Source organism: Pongo abelii, chromosome 15 (assembly GCF_028885655.2).
Source record: "Pongo abelii isolate AG06213 chromosome 15, NHGRI_mPonAbe1-v2.0_pri, whole genome shotgun sequence".
Taxonomy (NCBI): Eukaryota; Metazoa; Chordata; class Mammalia; order Primates; family Hominidae; genus Pongo; species Pongo abelii.
Window position 1 is genome coordinate 97,431,271 of NC_072000.2, and position 21,645 is coordinate 97,452,915.

The 21,645-nt window shown below is 52.2% G+C and overlaps 1 protein-coding gene across 4 annotated transcripts in view; it reads right to left on the minus strand.

The window, feature by feature from the left end:
• The window catches only part of ITPK1 (inositol-tetrakisphosphate 1-kinase), a 179,275-nt gene that overhangs the window by 123,198 nt on the left and 34,432 nt on the right, over positions 1-21,645 (minus strand). For 3 of the 4 annotated variants that reach the window (XM_063715715.1, XM_024231475.3, XM_024231476.3), the window contains exon 3: positions 10,920-10,944. The exons of the other annotated variant lie outside the window; for it this stretch is intronic. In XM_063715715.1, the coding sequence (XP_063571785.1) occupies positions 10,920-10,944 (25 nt within the window). The remainder of the gene's footprint in view (positions 1-10,919; positions 10,945-21,645) is intronic. 4 annotated transcript variants of the gene reach the window in all.

Sequence of the window (21,645 nt, forward strand, 5' to 3'; positions counted from 1 at the left end):
ACCCAATGAAACAGACTGAGATGTAACTTAGGTCCCCAAAGATTTAGGTCCAGAGACACCCAAGGCAGCACTGTTAGTAACAGCAAACCAGAAATAACCTAGAACTTGAGACTCTGGAGCAGAGAAATGGTTCTAGATGCTGGGACATAGGGATGGTGGGAAGCTGGTGGAGCCACTCTAACAGCAATTTCCAGGGTGTTTAAATTGCGCAGGCAAACGCTCAACCATTCCCCTGAATGCAAGTGGCAAAACTAGGGACACAGAAAAGCCCAACCTGAATGCACACCGTATAGAAAAAAGAGCATATTTTATGTAAAAATTGCTTCAATAATTATCTCTGGGTTTTCATTTGTAAGCCTATCTTGACTTCCCAAGATTTCCATGAGTACATATTACTTAATGAGCAAAAGAATAATCTAGAGTTATTTTTAGCAAACACAGACCCCCAAGGCCTGCCACATCCTGTGTAGCACAACAGCTCAGTCCTTAATTCACTCACCCAGTAGACACAGCACACATCAGGGCCAGACCATGCATTCCTCAGAGACCAGCAAGTCCCAGCCTCAGGAGGACACATCAACAGGCAGCTCAGCTTGGTGTTTGTGCGTGTGTGCGCGTGTGTGTGTGTGTGTGTGTAGAGGGGGCAGAGGCGTCTGCTGGGAAAGCAGGGGAGGTGTCACTGCCAAGGTGACATTTAGCAATTCTTTTTTTTTTTTTTTTTTTTTGAGACGGAGTCTTGCTCTGTCACAGGCTAGAGTTCAGTGGCGCGATCTGGGCTCACTGCAAGCTCCGCCTCCCGGGTTCACGCCATTCTCCTGCCTCAGCCTCCCGAGTAGCTGGGACTATAGGCGCCTGCCACCACGCCCAGCTAATTTTTTGTATTTTTAGTAGAGACAGGGTTTCACCGTGTTAGCCAGGATGGTCTTGATCTCCTGACCTCATGATCCACCCGCCTCGGCCTCCCAAAGTGCTGGGATTACAGGCATGAGTCACCGCACCCGGCTGACATTTATTTAGCAGTTCTAAAAGCATGAATAAAAATATGAGAGCAGGGAAGGGGCTGAAGACGGAGATGCCAAGTCCTTACTCAACTGAAATACTCAGGGACGCTTCCTGGTCTTTGGAACTGACCTGAGGCAATGCATCTCCATTCCTGGCTTTGACTACGACGGTGCTGCGCCCAGCTGGACAAGGAGCACAGTCCAGGGCCCTCAGGTCAAGATGCCTCCTCCTCCTCCTAAGAGTCTCAGCCTTGCACCAGGCCAAACGGGAACCAGCTGCGGAGGAATCCAGTGTTCGCATCCGAGTTTCTCCATCTGCACCCAGATTCCCTAGAATCACACTCTGAGTAGCAATGCTATGGATACCTTCACCCCAGAATGCCAGGACAGTCAGCTACTTTAAGAGCAGAATCTTGCTTCTGGCCCTTTCTAAACCCCATTCCATCCCTTCCTATTTCCCCTGTGTTCTTCATTCCATCTCTTTTCTTTGCTTTTACGTAAAATGCTTACCTGGCACGCTCCACTGAGGCCACGGAATTCTTGACATTTGACAGCCAAGCAAGGGTGGCAGGTGCCAGGGAGATGCAGTCCCAACCCTGCATGGTGTGGTGAGGAGGGCCTGGGGTTCTGGAAGCCTGCCTGCAAGAAGGCACCCAGGCACCCTGGAGCACAGGGAGCCCCACCTGCCCTGGCAGAGCTCTGTTGTCTTGACATGGGATGTGGGAACTTTTTTTTTAAAGGATTTGCTCAAGTTGACTCAGTGCATCAAAGGCTGGAGAAAGAACCACCCTAGAACTGAGCGCCACAGCCTTCGGAAGCTGCACAAGACTGCAACACGGTGACAGCTTCTATTTCTAACAGCAAACCTAAAAAGCTCAGGAACCAAAATAAAACGGATAGAAATGTAACCACTCAGAGTATGACGACAGTACTCAAAGCAACTCACGAGCATTTCCCCACACTGTCTTCCAAAATGTGATTTTTTTTTTAATGGCCACATTGGAGAACTGCTATGAGCAGACCCTGATTTATATAACCCTTCCCAGCACCTCATGTATCATCATTATTAAAAAACACTATGGGGATCATGCTTTCACATAACTTTGTCTTATTTGTTATCTACATAGCCTAAGCAAATAGTAAATGATGGACAATGAAAATAATTTTCAATGTTTAGGGGAAATAAAGAAAAATACCTGCATTTCAATTTTTTAAAAAAACCATAAAATCTATCTTTTAAAAAAGGAATGAGTAAGCTGGAATCCACAATAGTTAGAAACCCAAAAGTGATGCAGAGGGGAGGCAAAAAAAAAAAACAAAAAACAACTATATTCTCCACACTGAAACAATGTATCTTTCTCAACAGCCCAGTTTCATCTGTAGCTGTATTTTCCCCACTCAAATGCCACCATTATTCATAACAACAGATGAGTAAAAATCAATTAATATTCCTTCAGCATCTCTTAGGTGTCTTCAATCCTGTGCGCTGTCATCCCTTTAAAGAGGAAGGAAAAGATCCACAGCTAGGAAACAGACTCAGAAACTCAAACCCAGGTCTCTGGACCCCACAGGGAGGTGAGGAACAGCCAAGAGCAATCTGTGTCCATTACTGGCCTCAAATGACCACATGGAAACACTGTGTGCAGAGCCAGCCCCCCAAGCCCGTGGCGGTCCTCCTTGGAGGTGATGGGGTCTGGGGAGAGGTCAGAGTCAGGCTCACGTGAACTTCAGAAAGCCACTGCCCAGGATATGAGTGGACCGCATGTCTGCCATGGTCTGTCCCAGCTCCAAAGACGTCAGAACCCCACAGCGATCGTTATTCCCAAAGCCCTTTACACTTGGCTCCACAGCACACGGCAGAGAAAACCGACAGAAGGAAGGATGTTCACAGGTGTCCACCCCTACCTATGCCCCAGTGACCTGGAAATAAAATCCATCAGGAGCGCCGGGGCCAGCCAGCTGGGGTGCGCTGGAGAGTATGGGTGGCAGAGGGAACCCCGCTGTGGATTGATCATTTGACACTGTGTTCAGCATACCTTTTAAAAAAATGTTGGTACCACGTAAAAATATAACCTAAAAAACAAGTACATTTTTAATGCTGAGATGGAGAATTTAGCACCTATAATCCTTCCAGAGATGCACACTACGCAACCACGAGTCCCCTCTGGCTCTGAATTCGGAGAGCAGCTACCAACACAGGCCTCCGCTGCCTGCATTCAGCACACCTATCGGAAAGCGCCAGTGCTGGCATGGGCTTTCCCTCCCTGGTAGCTGCTCCTCCTGCACCCCCGTGCCCAGGCACTCCGGCCAGAAACAAGTGAGGAGTCTGGGGACTGATTCTCCCCATCTCACCTCCCACATCTACCCAGGTACCACACCCTGCCATCTGTCTCCTGCTGCCCTCTGTCACTGCAGGAGCCCCTGGAGAGCACATCACCCCTCACTAGGCTGCAGCCACAGCCCCTCTCAGAAAACCCTGCTGTCTGCTTTCCAGTGCAGCCCTGTCTAATCACCCTCCATGGACCCTCCCCACAGCTCTTCCCCCATAGCCTCAGGTTGGAGCACCCAGCTTTCGCCTGCAGAAGCCCCTCCATGCCCCCGACACAGCACCCCATGAACAACTCAGCTGGCACCGCTACTGTCTCCAGCCTGGTCTCACCAGCCCCCTTGAGCCGGGGACTGTAGCCTTTCCAAGCCACTGGCAGCCAAAAGACCCCCTTCCCCAGCTGCTGTGTGTGGCCCTGGCCATGCTCCTTGTCTGTAAGGCCATTCTAACACCTCGCCTCCTGCCAGCCCCTACGCCCGGTTTATTCCATGTCAGGAGGTATGGCCTCCATCCCCTGATGGCCCACTCCTCCTTACATGCCCAGCCTTGCGTCCTCACCACTCCCCCACAGCTCAGACAGGCCTGCCCTGCCCCTGGGCTTGGGCATCCCCACGGTTTCCCTGCCAGTGGGCATCCTCACAGTTCCTTCGCCTCCAGAGGCCCAGCACCCAGTTCTGCCTCAGCCCCAGGCACATGGACCTTCCCTTGGGGTCTTAGTGTCTCTTTCTCAGACTTGCCTTTTCTTGGTAGTTTGACGGTCACCCACCCAACCTCCTTCCCTGAAAGTCTGGTGCAGGAAGGGGTAAAAACACAGGCACAAAGGTCACCAGCATGCCAGCCAGCACCAGCTCTGGAGAAAACATGGACAGAAAGATGTATGCCCACCATTCACTCATTTGCAAGCTGGGAGAACTTACTTACTTCCTTGCCTGCTTGAGAAACAGCTGCTGCACCAGAGACTGGGTTTCATAGTGTCTGAATTCTCAAGGAATTTGGATGGAGGACAGTGAATCTATAACCGGCTACTGCACTTCTCACACTTACAGCTTGCTCATTCGCATTTTAAAGTCAAACCCTGAGCCCTCTCATGCCAACAGTCACCTTCTCCCCTGATCTTTTACAATAACTGGGGAAAGGCAGCCTGGAGAACAGGCCAGGGCAGAGGTCAGGCTGCAAAACATACTTTCCTAAGGACGCCCAGGCTGGAGGGGGCCCGGCAGCAGGTGGGTCTTTCTTTCAGGGTCTTCCTCCACCAAATTCAGGACTATTCCAGAAAGAGGCAGTGAGTCCCTGGATGGGGAGACCGCTCCTCCTGAGCCTTCCCCACAGATTGGATCGGAGTGGAAGATGCCCCAAGGTGACAGCACCTAGCAAGGCTGATGCAGGCCTTCTGCCCGGCCCACAGGAGAGCCCCAGCCCCACTCCCCAGATCACAGACGACCAAGGGGATATTTTCTCCCACACAGGCTCACTGTGTACAGGGGAAGTAATCATAGTGCCGTGCTTGGCACTTGGTCATTTTAGCAACTAGGTGTTTTAGAAGGAAGCACAAGGACCTAGGAAGTGAGTCGAGCCCTGTCAGGCCTTGCCTCTCAGATAGGATCTGTTGGGTAGATGGGCTCATTGCCACTAACCAGACTCCTCTTCCAGTGAGCCTTCCCGATTTACCAGGCTGCGTGAGGGCCCTCCCCTGTGCCTGTCTGGTGTCCCCGCCTACCTTGGCCACTGTCCGCAGACATCACAGAGAGTTGAAGGGGCCTGGCTTGGGCCTGTGTGAGCCCCCAGCACCTGGGGCCTATCCATAGCAGGTGTCGGGGAAACTGCTGCATGTTACTGCGTCCCATCCGCATGGCCTGGCTATGAGGGGCCCTCAGCTCAGCACTCAGTGAGACCAACTCAACACTGAAATGGTGGAGTCAGGGTGGCCCGTGCGTCCAGCATTCCCATTACCATACTACAGAGCACGGGGCTGAGGAAACAGGCACTTGCCACCATCACCGTCATGACAAGTAGCCTCTCAAGACAGGAGGTAGAGAGCATCTGGTCCCACGACCCTTACTGCACTCTTCCCTTGTCCTGCAGCCCAACTCCCTGCTCTAAACACAAAGCAGGACATCCTCTTCTTCTGAGCTGCCTGGGTCCTGGCTCCCCTGCGACTTCCTTTCCTGCCTGAGCAGCCCTGAGCAGACAGTGCTGTGTCTTTCATGACCATCATCACGTGGCCTAACAGACCAGGTCTGCAGACAAGTCCACTGCCAAGCAAGTCTCCGCGCGCGGTTCTGGGCCCCAGATTCAGCCCAGTCCAGCCCAGCCTCATTAGGGCCTCTGGACGGCCTGAGAGCAAGGCCTCGTGCTGTCCCTCTCTGAGGAAGGACTTGCCTCAGGCCTGGTTCTGAGAAGTAAACAGGGTGATGTTCTGAAGCAGTGGACTTCAAACCAAACCCCCACAAAATAAATGTTTAAAACTACATATCTATTTGCACATTTTTAAGTTGATATGAAAAATTTCTCATCATAAGTCTAAATACTTGTAGAGGATGTAATTTCCAACATACTGTAAATATTAACATTTAAAAATAAAACTGTTAACGTTTCTCTTTTAAATGGATCCAATGGTATCTAAATACCATGGTGATTTGAGATTCACCATCATCCATTTTTAAATTACATAATCAAGCTCTTCTTTAACTGTTGGAAATTTAACAGTGTTCCTTTTTCCTCCACAAACTCTGATCTCCCTCAGAGATGTTTATACTATCACAGTGTATTTTATGCTTGAAAGCCTTATACTGATTATCCTATTATACTACAGGGCCAAAAAATACAAAAATCAATGTGTTAATTTTTTTTAATTTCCTGTAATCATAAAGCTCTGTCAAAATTTTTCTCCCGGACTGAATTATAACAATTACTATAAGTATACAACTGATCAATAAGACAGAAATATACTGCAAAATTGTATAAGAAATAACCTTTAAAAATAAACCTAATTAGGCCAGGCACAGTGGTTCACGCCTATAATCCCAGCACTTTGGGAGGCCGAGGTGGGCAGATCACCTGAGGTCAGCAGTTCAAAACCAGCCTGGTCAACATGGTGAAACCCCATCTCTACTTTAAAAAAAAAAAAAAAAAAATTAGCTGGGCATGGTGGCAGGCGCCTGTAACCTCAGCTACTTGGGAGGCTGAGGCAGGAGAATCGCTTGAACCTGGGAGGCGGAGGTTGCAGTGGGCCAAGATCATGCCCCTGCACTCCAGCCTGGGCGACAAGAGCAAGACTCCATCTCAAAAAAAAAAAAAAATGTAATAAATAAATAAAATTTAATACATAAATCTTATTAAAAATACATCCATACAATGAATGGGAATTTTTTGAAAAATTATTTCATGAATCCTCAGATGAATATTGCCTATTGCTAGAATAAGACAGGGTTTATCAATTTCATCTCCGTTTTTTAATTTTTACAGATGTGAGAGCAGAAACCACTTATTCAAATTTAAAAAATGGAACGGAAAGAGATTTACCATAGCAAATTCTTTGGATTCCTTTATAATTATTTGCCAAGAATTACAGTAATCTAGTAATCTGTTATCAAAAATCATTCTTTTTTTTTTTTTTTTTTTTTTTCGAGACAGTGTCTTACTTTGTCACCCAGGCTGAAGTGCAGTGGCACGATCTCAGCTCACTGCAGCCTCGACCTCCTGGGTTCAAGTGATCCTCCCACCTCAGCCCCCAAGTGGCTGGGATGACAGTCATACACCACCACACCCGACTAATTTTTTGTATTTGTGGTTGGGGGGGAACCCTCAGACGAGGTTTTGCCATGTTGCCCAGGCAGGTCTCAAACTCATGAGCTCAAGCAATCCACCCACCTCAGCCACCCAAAACAAAGGTCACTCTTAATGTGCTATCAGCTGACGACACCATCAGGTACTCTTTGAATTTTGCTGCAAGCAAGGAACTGGAAATACCTCCCTGGCCCCGGGATGACAATGACTGGCCACTGTACTTTTACCATCAGGAGGGTTTTATGCCCTGAGGTCTCACACTCGGTCAGGTCTGCCTGTGGATAGAGTGTACAGTTCTCCTGCAGACAACCAGCTTCCAGTGTGCCAGGCCCAGTGCCAATTACTTCACCCAAAGTAACTCAGTCCTCACAATGGTGCCAGGGGACCAGCACCATGATTATCCCCATTTTACAGACGAGCAGAAAGACACAGCGTCGTTAGGCAACTGGCCCAAGGTCACACAGACAGGAACCTGACCCCAGGCGGCCCTGCACCTCACAGCATGCACAATCCTCTGCAGAGGTGGGAGGAGGAACAAGGTGAAGAGGTACAGGGGTAGCAGGGAGAAAGAAGGGCTCCCGAGCTCCTCAGCCTCTGGCACAGGCACATGAGGACACTGAGATCTGCAAAATCCACTTTCTTAAATATGCTCCCACACCCACCTCGGGAAGGTTACACACAAATGCTTCCTTAAAGTAAACCCACGATGCCTGGTACACTGGAGTCCTCAATAAAAGGACTGTTACTGTTGCCATTAAATAACAGGAAGAGAAACAACTCCCATGACCAACCGACCTCCGGTCACCAGCGTTTTGCAGTCTTGAGTCCTGACCCTTGGCCCCAACATCCTTTTTTTTAGATAGCAGCCAAAGTTCAGGTAATAAGAGGAACGGAAGCATTTAGTAAATGGAGAACCTATGAACACGCAGAGGAGACCATTCAGCAGAAAACCACGGGCCACAGGCTTTTGAGACAGACAGACCTGCACTCAAATCCCAACTCCACCACTGCCAGCTGAAATCCCCAAGAGAAAGCACAGCATTCTGAGCCTCAGTTTCCCCACCTCTAAAGGGTACTTAACACCACACCATCTCTGGGTGGCTGTACAGAACGGGAAACGCCCCTCAGGGACCAGACACAGGAAACACAGGAAGATGGCTGGCAGCAAAGGGACGCATGTCCTCTTCAGTCACCAGCACCTGAACCCAGAGGATGGCAAACACCCCCAGCTCCCAGGGCCCAGCAGCCTGGAGATCCTGTGCACAGAAGCCCAGCTGATTTTGAAAAGCCAGCCAAGTGGCTTGGCTTCCCATTTTTGCAGAGTCTTTCTCAATGTCTTAAAATCTAAAAGTTCTCCAAACGCAGGGATGCCAGGAGGAGGTAAACAGAGAGGTATCGTGGTAGGTTTTATTTTTAGATGCTGGAGTGTAAAGTGTCCAGTTTGGCTTCGCTCTGGTCCCCAGCCACCACTTCCTCCCACAAGCCACCACCTAAATGAACAGCATACATGTCTAGAAAGATTTCGCAATGCTTCTTCTGCCCCGGACATTCTGACACAATGGCTGCAGTCTCCTGTTCCTCCCACAGACCGAGTGGATTAAAGATTTTAGTCTAAATCTTCCCAGAATGCCACATAAATGAAACCCGCCAACCCCTGTCCATCTCTCATCCTCTCCTCGAGCGGTGGGGGTGACACCCACTGTGTGACAGTTTGAGGTCACGTGTGGACAGGATCAGGCATGGGGGAAGGCTGTCTTGCCCTCTCAGGCAGTGTGTTTGCTGGGGAGCGCCTGAACTCACTTCCTCTGAAAATGGCTCCCACAGCAGTTCCCTCATGGACCTTCCCAAGTGGCTGGGTGGAACCACAGGGCAACCCGGGGCCTTCCTGAGCACAGTGAGCCCCAGCTGTCAGTCTCAGGCTTACTGTGGGTAAAGCAGCATCTGTAAAGGATCTGTGGATTTCCCAGTGAACCATCATAGAGGGCTAAAAGGGAAACAGAAGCCACTGCATCCTAGAGCTGCGATGGTTAGAGACCATCTAACCCCGTGATGAGATGAATAACCACACCTCCTCTTTCCACGCCTGTACCCCTGGCAGGCACTACAGATCAACCCCTGTTCCCACCCACTCACAGATTTAGGATCCTCCAGGCTGCCAAAACCAATCAATCAGAAATGGTCCCTGAACACACACTCCTCAGCCATTCCTGAATTCCAATATCCCCCACTTAATGATGGAGAAATTAAAGCCCACAGAAAAATTCAGTGCAGGTTGGGCGCGGTGGCTCACACCTGTAATCCTAGCACTTTTGGAAGGCCGAGGTAAGTGGATCACCTGAGGTCGGGAGTTCATCAGCCTGAGGAACATGGTGAAACCCCATCTCTACTAAAAATACAAAAACTAGCTGGATGTGGTGGCATGCACCTGTAATCCCAGCTACTCAGGAGGCTGAGGCACGAGAATCACTTGAACCCAGGAGGCAGAGGTTGCAGTGAGCTGAGATAGCTCCACTGCACTCCAGCCTCCACTCCAGAGCGAGACTCCTTCTCAAAAAAAAAAAAAGAAAGAAAAGAAAAGAAAAAAGAAAAATCTAGTGCAGATCATACAATTCTGCAGAGCCAAGAAGAGCCTAGACAAAAACCTAGAGCTGCTGAGAGGCTTCCAGAAACTACCTCCTTACCCCAAAACAAATCTCAGCCTTCCAGTGACAAGTTCAACCCACTAACTACCAGGAGGGAGGTCAGGAGGATCCTTTACCAGCCCCACCCATCAACCAGCCCCAGTCTGGTCCCAGGAGCAGGGGAAACCTGGGGCCTGCGATGCTGAACCTGCAGGAATGGGGACGCTGCTCTCCTACGGCCGCTGAGGGAAGGCCTGGAGCTGAAGTTAACAGGGGTGGGCTGGAAGAGCTCCCCAGCAGGCTTTTTGAAGGCCCCTTAGATATTCTAGCAGGGGCCAGCACCTCCTCTGCCCTGATCTAGTCCCCAGCTTGGGTTCCCCTCTCTGCAGCTACAGGCAGATGAGGCCCGTAAGGCAAGGAGATGGGATGCCAGCCCAGCTGCACAGACCACAGAGTCACCCTCAATGGGGACAGCGAGGGGAACAGAGGACATGGCCAGGCCACCATCAGGTTTACCAAGTACCCATTAGGTGCCAGGTACAGCCTTTAGTGCAAATAACACAGCCTGCCCCTCACATAGAGTCTGAGAGTATTTTGATGTTTCCTTCCTCCCCCTCCATTCATCCTTCCCTCTTCTCTCCATCCATCCTTCTATCCTTCCTCCCCCTCCATCCAACCTTCCTTCTCTCTCCATCCTTCCTTCTCCCTCCATCTTTCCACCTTTCCCCTCCCTCCAAGATCCTTCCCTCCCCCTCCATCCATTCTTCCTTCTTCTTCCATCCATCCTTCTTTTTCTAGTTAATGAGCACCTGAACCAAGTCCACCCAGGGTGAGGCTACACAAAGCACAAGACAACTGGACATCCAGCTGGGTGCCTACTGCCCCCTCACCCTTCCCACACCCACCCTAACCTGACCACGGCCATGCACACCCCCCTCAGGACTCCCAAACCAACCCTCTCCCCACTGACAAAGCCACAGCAACCCTCCAAACCCGAGAAGCCCCTATCGGAGTCTGCCCAGGCTGGGGCAGAAACCACATCAAATCCACAGGGGAGCTAAAAACGAGCTGCACGTGAAGAAGAGAGAAAGCCATGCCCGACACTGGAGGAGAGGAGAGAGACAGAGAGGTGGGCACCAAGGGCCCCACTACCCAAAGAACCACGGGGATGTGGTCTGTACTCACCTGCACAACTTCCATCCCTCGCTTCCTGTGGAGAAAAACAAAGAAAACAAGCGTTACTCCAGCAGGCTGGACACGTCCTTCCCGAAGGTTCCCGACAGCCGGCTAAGGGCAGGACCGTGAGGGGGTTTCAGGAGGGAGCCGGCAACTGCGCCTCTCCTGCCACTGTCCCAGAACGGCCATGCCTTCCACTCCCAGCCACTCCTCAAACCACCTTCCCACTGAGAGGGCTGGCTCCGCAGAGGGACTTGCTGGAGTCCTCTGGAGGCCCCACGCCAGCCACCTCCCTCCAATCCTGGGCCGGGCCTCTGTCGGCTAAGCTCCAGCCTGGGTCATCCCAAGGCCCCTGCCACCCAATTCACCACCATCCCCACCACCTGCTGTCCCTGCCGAGCTCAACCCCTATAGCTCCCCATGTCCTCCCCATCAGGTCTCGCCCTAGGACCCGCCACAGCCAGTCAGGCCCCAACCCATCCACTGCCACACACGGGAGGCCCACACAGTCCTGCCTGCTGCCTTCCCAACGCCCCACTGATGCCTGCCCCAGCCTCGCCAACAGCCTCCAAGCTGCACTCATGTCCTCCACATCCTCCCCGCTCACGTGCAATCCCACGGCCACCACGTAACCTGACTCTTGCCACCCAATTTTAAAAGCCTCATGGCCTGGGTTGGGGTTTGCCCAGAACACACAAAGGCTTTCTGTTGACTCCTGCCCTTCTCTCCCTGACCCATTTCTTTTTTTTTTGAGACAGAGTCTCACTCTGTTGCCCAGGCTGGAGTGGAGTGGTGCAATCTCAGCTCACTACAACCTCCGCCTCCCGGGTTCAAGCGATTCTCCTGCCTCAGCCTCCCGAGTAGCTGGGACTACAGGCACCCACCACCACGCCCAGCTAATTTTTGTATTTTTAGTAGAGATGGGGTTTCACCATTTTGGCCAGGCTGGTCTCAAACTCCTGACCTCAGGTGATCTGCCTGCCTCAGCCTCCCAAAGTGTTGGGATTACAGGCGTGAGCCACCACGTCCAGCCTCCCCCACCCCACATTTCTTACTGTGGGCCCAGGAAGTGCCCACCTGTGCAGCTCTGGCACACAGGGCTTTCTCCTCCCCGGCCGTGGTGCCCACCTCCCACTGCAGCCTTGAGGATTCCGCTCAGCATAGCCTCTCCAGGACGCCTCCCAACCTGGAAGAACTTAAGGCTACCACTGTCTCGGCCCTTTGTTCTGGGGTATTGATTGCTATGAGCCAGGGACGAGCACTGGTGTAAAGCCACCAGGACCTGCAGGGACCGAGGCACCCAAGACAGCATACTGTGCACATTGTGCTGGGAAGAAAGGCCTCCAGCAGATGCTCAGAGATGGCTGCAGCCAGGCAAGGTCAGGAATGTGTGGCTTACTCACCCAAGCTCCCTGGAGCAGGGACTATGGCAAACTTTAAAGCTATGTGTGCCCATGCCCAGTTATGATGCCCACCTGGCACACAGACACTCCTCAACGGCTGCTGGCAGATGAAGGTGTAAATGCGTAACAATTTAGCTCAGCTCCTGGGCCCAGCACTCGGAGGGTACAACAAATGCAACCTCCACAGTCTCGGCCCTTGAGAGGCTCAAGGTCTTAGGGAGGAGACGGGCACAAGCCCCACAGGAAACTTTGAGCACCCCTGCTCCCTTGTTTCATGGCACAGTTGAGGCGCTGCCCACTAATTCCTACATCTGTTCGTCAGCTCACTCAGCGAGGGCTTCCTTAACACCTTCTGATACCAAGGCACTGAGCGGAACCTCACAAAGGAGCCACTCCATGAGACAGGAACACAGAGGCCAAGGAGAGTTGACCAGGTCCCACTGTGGGAAGCACCCAGCCCACCTTCCCTCAAACCCCCGACACCTCAACAGAAACCTGGGCCCCAAGGAATCCAGTTTGAGAACCACCCTGGTTGAGGCATTCAGGGACCCTCAGTGTCTCTTAGCTTCTCTGCAGTTCCTGTAGGAATGGTGGCCAATATCCATTTGCTTCCACGATTTCATGAGGGACAGGGGAGACACACAACCGCATAGCCCTGGGCCACCACAGCCCACAGCACAGTGACAGATAGCATCATGAGGAACCTGTGCTACACCCAACCACCGGCTCACAACCTGCACTGTTTCTGAGCACCTGTAGACACCTCAGCCCCTGCCTCATTCCCAATCATCCTGGCCCCCCCTGGAAGGACGAGAAAGCTGCAGGAAGCGTCACTGACGGGAACCTGCCCCAGGACACACAGCAGAGGACCTCAAGGAGCCAGCCCAAACTCCAGCGACCTGCTCCAGGACAGAAAACTCAAGCCCCAAATCACCGAGAGTGTGAACCGCACAATGGGAAAGGCCGGGGACAGAGGAGCGCAGACTTCCACTGGGCTCTGGGCCAGGGCCTCGGTTTCCCTCTGAGTCAACCCTGCTGGCATCCGGGTTATCCCAGCATGTGACTCTCGTCTCTTTACTGAGGTCAATTCCAATCAGTCCACGTTTTACATCATCCCAGGCAGCTCTCCCTCCCTTAGTCCTAAAAAAACAGTCTCTCACTAAAAACAGATGGAATACATAAAATAAGAAAGCAACAAAAAAGTAATCTAGAGAAAAGATCGGCTGCAATCTTAAGTGGGGTTGATCTCCCAGGAGCCACAGCAGTTCCTCTGTCGCTCAGAGCTCCAAAAAAAGGATAAACTGCAACAGTGGCAGAAAAGAGGGGGCCACCCACGTATGCTACACACCCCTTGAAGCTCACCACTCACCAATACCTTCTGCAGCCTCATGAGGGTGGGACAGTGGTTACCCCATTACCTGCAGAGCAGGCGAGGCCTGGGAGACTCGGGAAGTGCAGGAGCTGGCCCGGAGCAGGGCTCTCCCCACACCCAGGTGTTCACCACCAGGTGCACCACCGTGGGCAAGGGTGGCACCAAGCAGGGAGGTCTGGTCTCCAGCCTCCAGGGCCTCAGTGCAATGGAAGGGCCAGGAAGTGGCAGCGGAAAACTGCATCCCCTCTGGTGGTGGAATCCCACATGCACCACCACAGCCTCTCGGGAAAATAAAACAACCTGTCGGGGCTCATTTTTCATTGGGAAACTCCTGCAGAACAAAGGCACCAACAACCTCGATTCCCCAAGAAGCACGTTCCTGAAGTCCCGCCATAACCAGAAAGTTCAGAAATTGAATGATGAAGCCAAAGGGGAAGAGGGAGAAGGAAGGGACATGGGAGACAGGCGGAGGGAAGAGAAACCAGAGCACTGGTTGTCAAGTGACTGTTCCTCCTGAAAACCCTGGCTCCACGATCCCACCTCATCACCCCACAGACAGGCTCAAGTATGCAATATGTTTCCGGCTCTGCCCTGTTAATTACCAAACTGTATGCGATAGCAAAACACTAGCAGCAAACTAAATTCCCCCAAGAGGGGACATTAACAAACCATACACAGTCAAAGGGATAGTACGCAGCAGTAAAAAAGAACGCAGAAGGTCTCCTTGCACCCACAAGGAATTATCTCCAAGATGTTGCTGTGTGAAACAGGTAAGATGCAAAACCCTGTGTGCTGTAGATAATTATCTGTGTTACGAACAACATCCGGGACAAGCATGTGTGCTTGTGTACACACAGAGTGAACCTGAGGGTGCTATAGGAAAACAATCACGGCAGGGCCCCTGGTCAAGGGTAAGGACAGCTGGGGTGGCTGAGGGACTTCCTTTTCACTGTGTCCCCTCATACATCGCTTTAGTGTTGTGCCATGTGCCTATAACATGTTATCAAAAACTGGAAAATATATTTTTTAATTGTTTCTTAAATAGATGCTTGATAAAAGCACGAAGCAATCGATCAATGGAGGACACAAGACAGCAGAGCTCAGGACGTATCATGAAAAGCTTCCAAGTGCTGTCCAAAGAGGAGCTGAAATGAGGCCTGCAATGGGGACCACCAGGCTGCAGCACTCGCTACGGGTTCTAAGCCCGTGGAAACATTCTGGTACCTGGAAAACAGACTAAGGGGCGTGTGCTGCAGTGTTAACTGTGGCCACAGGGCTGTGGTTTTTCCTTCATACTTCCCTGTGTTTTTGAGATTTTCTACAATGAACATATACACTACCCTCAAAACTATAGGGCAAGTAACAATAAAAGTTACAATTTTTTTTTTTTTGAGACAGAGTCCGGCTCTATCGCCCAGGCTGGAGTGCAGTGGCATGATCTCAGCTCACTGCAACCTCCGCCTCCTGGGTTAAAGCAATTCTCCTGCTTCAGCCTCCGGAGTAGCTGGGACTGCAGGCATTCGCCACGATGCCGGCCAATTTTTGTATTTTTAGTAGAGACAGGGTTTCACCACGTTGGCCAGGCTGGTCTCGAACTCCTGACCTCAAGTGATCCACCCAGCTCGGCCTCCCAAATTGCTGGGATTATAGGCGTGGGCCACTGTACCCGGCCTACAATTTAATAATTTTTAAGTTTCATTAAAAACCTGCAGCCGGGCATGGTGGCTCACGCCTGTAATCCCAGAACTTTGGGAGGCCGAGGTAGGCCTCCCAAATCACCTCCTCATCTCTACAAGAATATAAAAATTAGCTGGGCATAACAGCGGGTACCTGTAATCCCAGCTACTTGGGAGGCTGAGGCAGGAGAATTGCTTTAACCCAGGAGGCGGGAGTTGCAGTGAGCCAAGATCGTGCCACTGCACTCCAGCCTGGGCAACAGAGTGAGATTCCATCTCAAAAAAACACAAAACCTGCACCTGGGAATAATTTTATAGGCTCTAAACTGTCATTTTATTGATAAATATTACACTAATATATAAATACAGTATATTAATATGAATATTAATAAAATAGGAATAGCTAAGTATAAACATGCTTTTCTAAAAGCTGGATTATTAACAAAGGGAGGATCTGCTTTGCATAAGGAAGCCTCTCCCCAGAAGTCCAAGGAGCATGAACCCTTAAGGAAGTTAAAATACTCACAAAATGATTTGATCCTTTCAGAGGAGGGGGCTGGCAATAAAGGAGGCTTCAAGGAGGAGGCAGCATTTGCCATCTGGCAGAGCAACTGAAGGGTAACTACAGACAGGTGCTGGGAAGAGTACTTATACAGGAGAGTAAGGTGAGTCCTGCGCCCTCCCCAGAGGGTGTCTGGGGCTCTGGAAGCATAAAGCCCTCTCAGGGGGCGGGGGCTGAGATGCAGGACAGAGGATAAAGGCAGTGCACGCCTCAGAGGCCCAGGATGTCACCTTGTGGCCCAGCCTTTACCCATGGGCCAGTGGGTCCCAAATGCCAGGGCAGATAACCTGAGAACCACCACTGAAGCGTGTCAAAAATCCTCATTCGAGGCCCACCCTGAGGCCTCTGATCCAGGAGGCCTGGGGCAGGGCCTGGGAAGGATTCAGGGTTCATCGCACTCCAGGTGCTGCTCAGGAGCAGCTGGATATGGGGACAGCTGCTTGTCCACAAGAGCGACTCCACGTGCTTCTCTGTGACCAGTGGAAGCAGGATCTGATTTGCTAGGGGAGGACATAGCAGGGGTGGGGTGGCGGACAGCCCTTGCAGGTCTTGGGAAAAGGGTAAAGGAAACCTAAGGACCAAAAATAGTTGTGACGCTCACAGTCTGGAAGGAGCAGACCGAGGCCCTGCGCCAGGCCCAGGAGAGGAGAGAACATCGCAAGAAGGCAGCAGCAGTCCACTTTTCAACCGTGGTGGTGCCAGGAAGTGGTTAGAAGCCCAGGACTGAGCTTCACAGCATTCAGAGGCTTAGACGAACACAATTGGGGGGGTAGGTGGGAGCGGAAGAGGTAGGTGAGCCCCTGAGAGCAGAACATGGAACCAGAGCCCCCTGTACCTTGTGCCTCTGTTTTCTTATCTGTAAAATGGGAGAATCCTAGAACTCATCCTACACGGGCTTTAAGGGAAACAGAGTCCAGGCCTGGCACAGGACCTGGCTCATGCCAGGGATGGGGGTCTTGTGACCTGCGCTCTGCCCTGCCATCCTGCCTTCCTGCCCTTCCAGAACTGCGCCTCCTCCAGTCCACATGACTGGGGGTGGCACACCCACTCTAGGGGTGGGAACATGACCTGTCACCTCACTTAGCAGCAGCATGGGAGCAGGACCCAAGCCAGGCCGGTCCTGGTCCTTTACCGGACGGGTCCTGGGGGACTGTCTACAGTACAAATGGCGCTGCCTGGAAATGCTGGAGGACACCGTTGCTTCTATGTGGCGAGAATCCAAATAAGCCAGAGGCCAACCAGGAGAAAGGGCCAAGAGGGCTCTAGGAGGGCAAATTCCCTGGCCAGACCCGGCCGCAGTGGGGCTCGTCCTCTCTGGACCTTCAGCTGCAGATTTCTGCTCGAGCCAGCTAAAGCTTTCTGTCACTGGCCGCTGAGCAGCAGGGGCCCTGTGAGTGACAGTGGTTACCACTTCTGAAGATGATGAAAATTACTCTGGATGACCCAGCACTGAGGGAGAGGGGATGATAAGGGAAAACAATAAAGAAGATCAGGGCAGAAGTAGAAAAGAGTGATGCGGAGCAGAGACACGTCCACGGCATCCACGCCACCACCAGGCCACTGCAGCACAGTACCAGGTGTGGCGTCAGAGGTTAACAGAAGACACTCTAGGATGACAGACTCCATCCAGCAGCAGGCCTGCCACACAGCACAGCAGGGCACAAAAGGCTCAGGGACCATGACCAGCAGCAGGCATGGGATGTGCCGCTGAGCCGCCCAGGGTCTCAGCTTTCATGTCTGTTAAAAGGATATGACCTTTCCCAGCCAAGAGGCCCTCCCCAGGGCAGGCACGGGGACCTGAGGGCTGCAGCAAGTGAAGTATATGAAATGGTGAAGAAGCAAAGGAGGAGGGTTCTACGGAGAACCACTCGGAGAAGTGGGAAGCCAGGCACATCCTCACCCAAGCAACATGTGGCACAGTTCAGTAACTACTGATTTCAGGCACTCCAAATAACAAGACCCTTTGGCACCTCCAGGTACCAGGCGCTGGGGAAAAAGCCCCGAGTTATGGTCCCCCTTTCCCTGCCTGCAGAGGGCAGGGCCCACACCGTACCCCACAGAAGCCCAGGATGTCTCCCCAGGACTTGGGGCTCCTAAACAGATGACTGGGCCCCGTCACCCATGTGTGTTGATGGCCACACTGTTCCCTTCCTCAAATGCCATCCCCACATCACCACCTGACCTCCCAGGTCAGATCCTCTGGAGAAACCTGCCTTGGCTCCCACCCTCCTCAGGCCCCACCACCCCAAGCTGCCCACACCCAGCACTGGGCAGAGAGAAAGGCTGCTGGACTCCATTGCACTCACCCCACCAGGCTAATGCTCGGTGGTGAACATCGATGGTGGCCACCAAAGCTGACAATTTCCCTCCTGGACACTCAGTGCCACTGTGTTGTCCCTGCCCCCAGTTAGGCAAGGCCACATGACTTGCCTTGGGCAATGAGATGTGAACAGAGGTGACCATGTCCCCTCCTGGAAGAAGCATTCCACTGCCAGCACCGAGGCCTCCCTGACCTCAGAAACAAGAAAGCACATGAGGCTGCCACCCACCAGCAGAGCCAGCCAGACCTGCCACCTGGAAACAACGCAGGCTGAGTGGCGACGAAGCCAGGCTGGGAACCAGAAAGAAACAACTGATGAAGAGGACCTCCAGCCAGCGCTGGCTCCCAACTATGGGCAACTGTGTGTCCCCCACAAGGAGATTTAGCAACACCTGAAGAGCTTTTTGATTGTCACACTGAGGAAAGTGCTACTAGAATCCAGTGAGGAAAGGGCCCCTGTAATGCACAGGACAGCCCCCTAAAACAAAGAATTATCCTGCACAAAAGGTCCACAGTGCTGAACTTAAGAAGTGGGATACACACTGAGCCACTGCAGGGCAGATCACAGCCCCCGAGAGTCTCTGGATCCAGAGTGCGTGCTGAACGAGTAGTGAGTAAACCTGTTTCTGCCGGCCTCTCGACACTATTTGCCACTGCAGCCTAACCTGGCCTATCCTGACTAACAAGCACTCTTTCAGGGACACAGCTTGTGCCCTGTGTCTACAGCCCCAAATTCTTAGCAAAACACCCGCCACGTGGGCATTTGGAGGTGCAGCTCGGAATATACTAGGGGGAGGCAGCAGCAGCCTCTCAAACCTCCCCAGGAGGGACCCCAATCTCCAAACACCAAGGCTTGACCTAAGTCTGCCTTTGCACAAACTGATCCCCCTGCCAGGCGTCCTTCCTCAGCTGGCAAACTCCTGCCCACACACCAAGAGCAGCTCAAACGCCCTCCTCATCAAGAAGCAGGAATCATGGCTTCCATTGAAGTCTGCTCCATGCTCAGCATCAGACAATGAGCCCCTCGAGGCCAAAGATGGCTCTTTATTTCAGCATCCCTGTGCCCCCTGCAGACCCTGGGCCTGGCAGGCTCTCTGCAAACACTCCCCGAGTGCTGCCGGGTTCCTGGGCCAGGCTCCAGCCCCGTGTCGCCCCTGCCCACCTGCCCCACGGCATCTTGGTTCACTTGCTGATTGTTTGGTAATTTGGATTTTCCTCCTATTAACAGTGCCAGAAACTGAAAGGGCCCGATATAAAGACAACATATGAACAGAATTTTAAAGCCAGTACAAACATTTGAATTGTCTGGACAGCTCTAGGGAAGAACCAGATAAACTGGAAGCTGCCATGTGTCTTTTTTATTGAGTGGGGGCATCTTTCCTTTGACTGGGAAGTCACCAACCACTTTACCTGAAGACACTCCCCCCGACTGGGTGCCCCACCCGGGGGAGGCAGGCCAGCCCCAAAGTCCAGGAGCCCCTCAGTGCAGGCACAGCAGCCTGAGTCAGTGCACTCCCTCAGACCCAGAATAGCTTCCAGGGGTGCCTGGAAGCAGCTTTTCCCAGTGAACAGGACACGAGAGAGAGACAGAGTGGGTGACCCACCTTTGGTACCTCCTGGAAAGGTCATCAGAGCTGCAGGGGCTGAAAGCAGCACAGGGACTGAGGTGCCTTTGAGACTCCCCTCCTCAAATCAATTTTCAGGAAGGAGGAAGTGAGGCGAGGGCAGGAGATCACGCAAGGCAGTGTTCTGCCACATCCAAGGAGCCACCACTTCAGATCAGGAATCATCCTGACTTCTGGCTGATCACAAACGTTAAGTCTATTCCCTTAATGGCTCTCGACATCCCCGCTTTTTAGTGTGGAAATTCTTGACTTGAAATTGTTTTTGAGTCTTTTACTATCCCCTTGCAGGTGCAGTAATTTCTTTCCCCTAATTAGGGATGGGACCTAAATTGTGGGAAGCAGGGGAGTGGGCTGCTGGGAGAGGGAGGTGGTGGGGGGTGCTGGCAGGCTGGGTTCTAGCACCTCCTCCCCTCCCCGCCACCCCTACTCCCCCTCCCTCATCAGTCAGCCAGCCTCAGGGCTAATGATTCAGTTGGTTCTCTTCACAGCAGCTTCTTAATCCCAAGAATGCAAAGTCATTTAGTATCAGCCTAATGAGCAAGGTAGGCTACTGCAGGAAGGGAGGCAGAAATTCCCGTGACATTTCCCTCCCTTGGACTCACTGGGGGAGGGAGAAGCCTGCTCAGGAAAGCCTGAATTGTTCTAGCACCTATCCTCAAGGTACCCCACACTCCTAAAATAGCAGCGTAAGTGTGTGTGTCCCCAGCCTGTGTTCTGGATGCTGACACCCTTTGTAAGGCTGTGTTCCAGAGGAGACTGAAAGACTTCACCCAAATTCTGCTGCCAACACTCCTCCCTGGCCTGACGGCTGGGGGCAGCTCCTGGTCCCTGGATCCCAAGCCCTTAAGGTTTAGTTGTCTTTGCCCTGCTGCTGCACCTCCAACCACAGGCAGGGAGAGTTTCCTGGTCTGATTTTGGTCAAACATTTGCTGGGCTTCTCTGTCATGCACTGGACTGGCCTGTGACCAGAGGGGGACCCCAAACCGCAAACCCTGCCCTGAGATGCTAGCTGCCACATGGCAGACCAGTGGGCTACATGCCATGCCCTCTGGCGGGTTTGCCACAGGCCCTTAAATAGGACAAACACCTGGGGGATAGCAGGAGGCACAGGGAAGTTTCAGTAGAGCTGCTGTGTGAGCCAGGCCCTGGAGGGGAGGGAGAGGGACGCTGCCAGGGCACGCTGGAGAAGGCCTGCTAAGCACCAGGAGAAGCAAAGGCAAAGACCAGGTCATGGGCACTGGGGTTTCCTGGGCCCCCCTGGCCACAAGCATGAGTCAGCCCTGACCCCATCTCAGAAAACTTAAACCACAAGGCACCTTACTCGAATATCTCCCTGGCCCCTCAGATATTTTCAGGATGGCAGGTCAAAGGAAAGTCCCAAGATGTCGGGTCACATGGGCTCTGGCCTTAACCTTGACCCTGACCCAGTCCCTCCCTTCTCAGTCACAGATTCACCCGCAAGCCCTGAGAAGAGCAGGGTAGGAGAAAACTGTATTCACTTCCCATTGCTGCTGTAACAAATCACAAGAGTAGTGGCTAAAAACAACACAAATGTATTATTCTCTTAGGGTTCTGAGGTCAGAGGCAGGCTTCCTTTTGGAGGCTCCAGGAAGAAATCGATTCCTCCGCTTTCTCTAGTTCTACAGGCTGTCCACATTCCTTGGCTTGTGGCTGCAACACCCCAACCCCTGCTTCCATTGTCACATCTCCTCTGACCCTCCTGCCTCCTTGTGATTACACCAGGCCCACCCAGGTAATGCAGGAACATTTTCTGTCT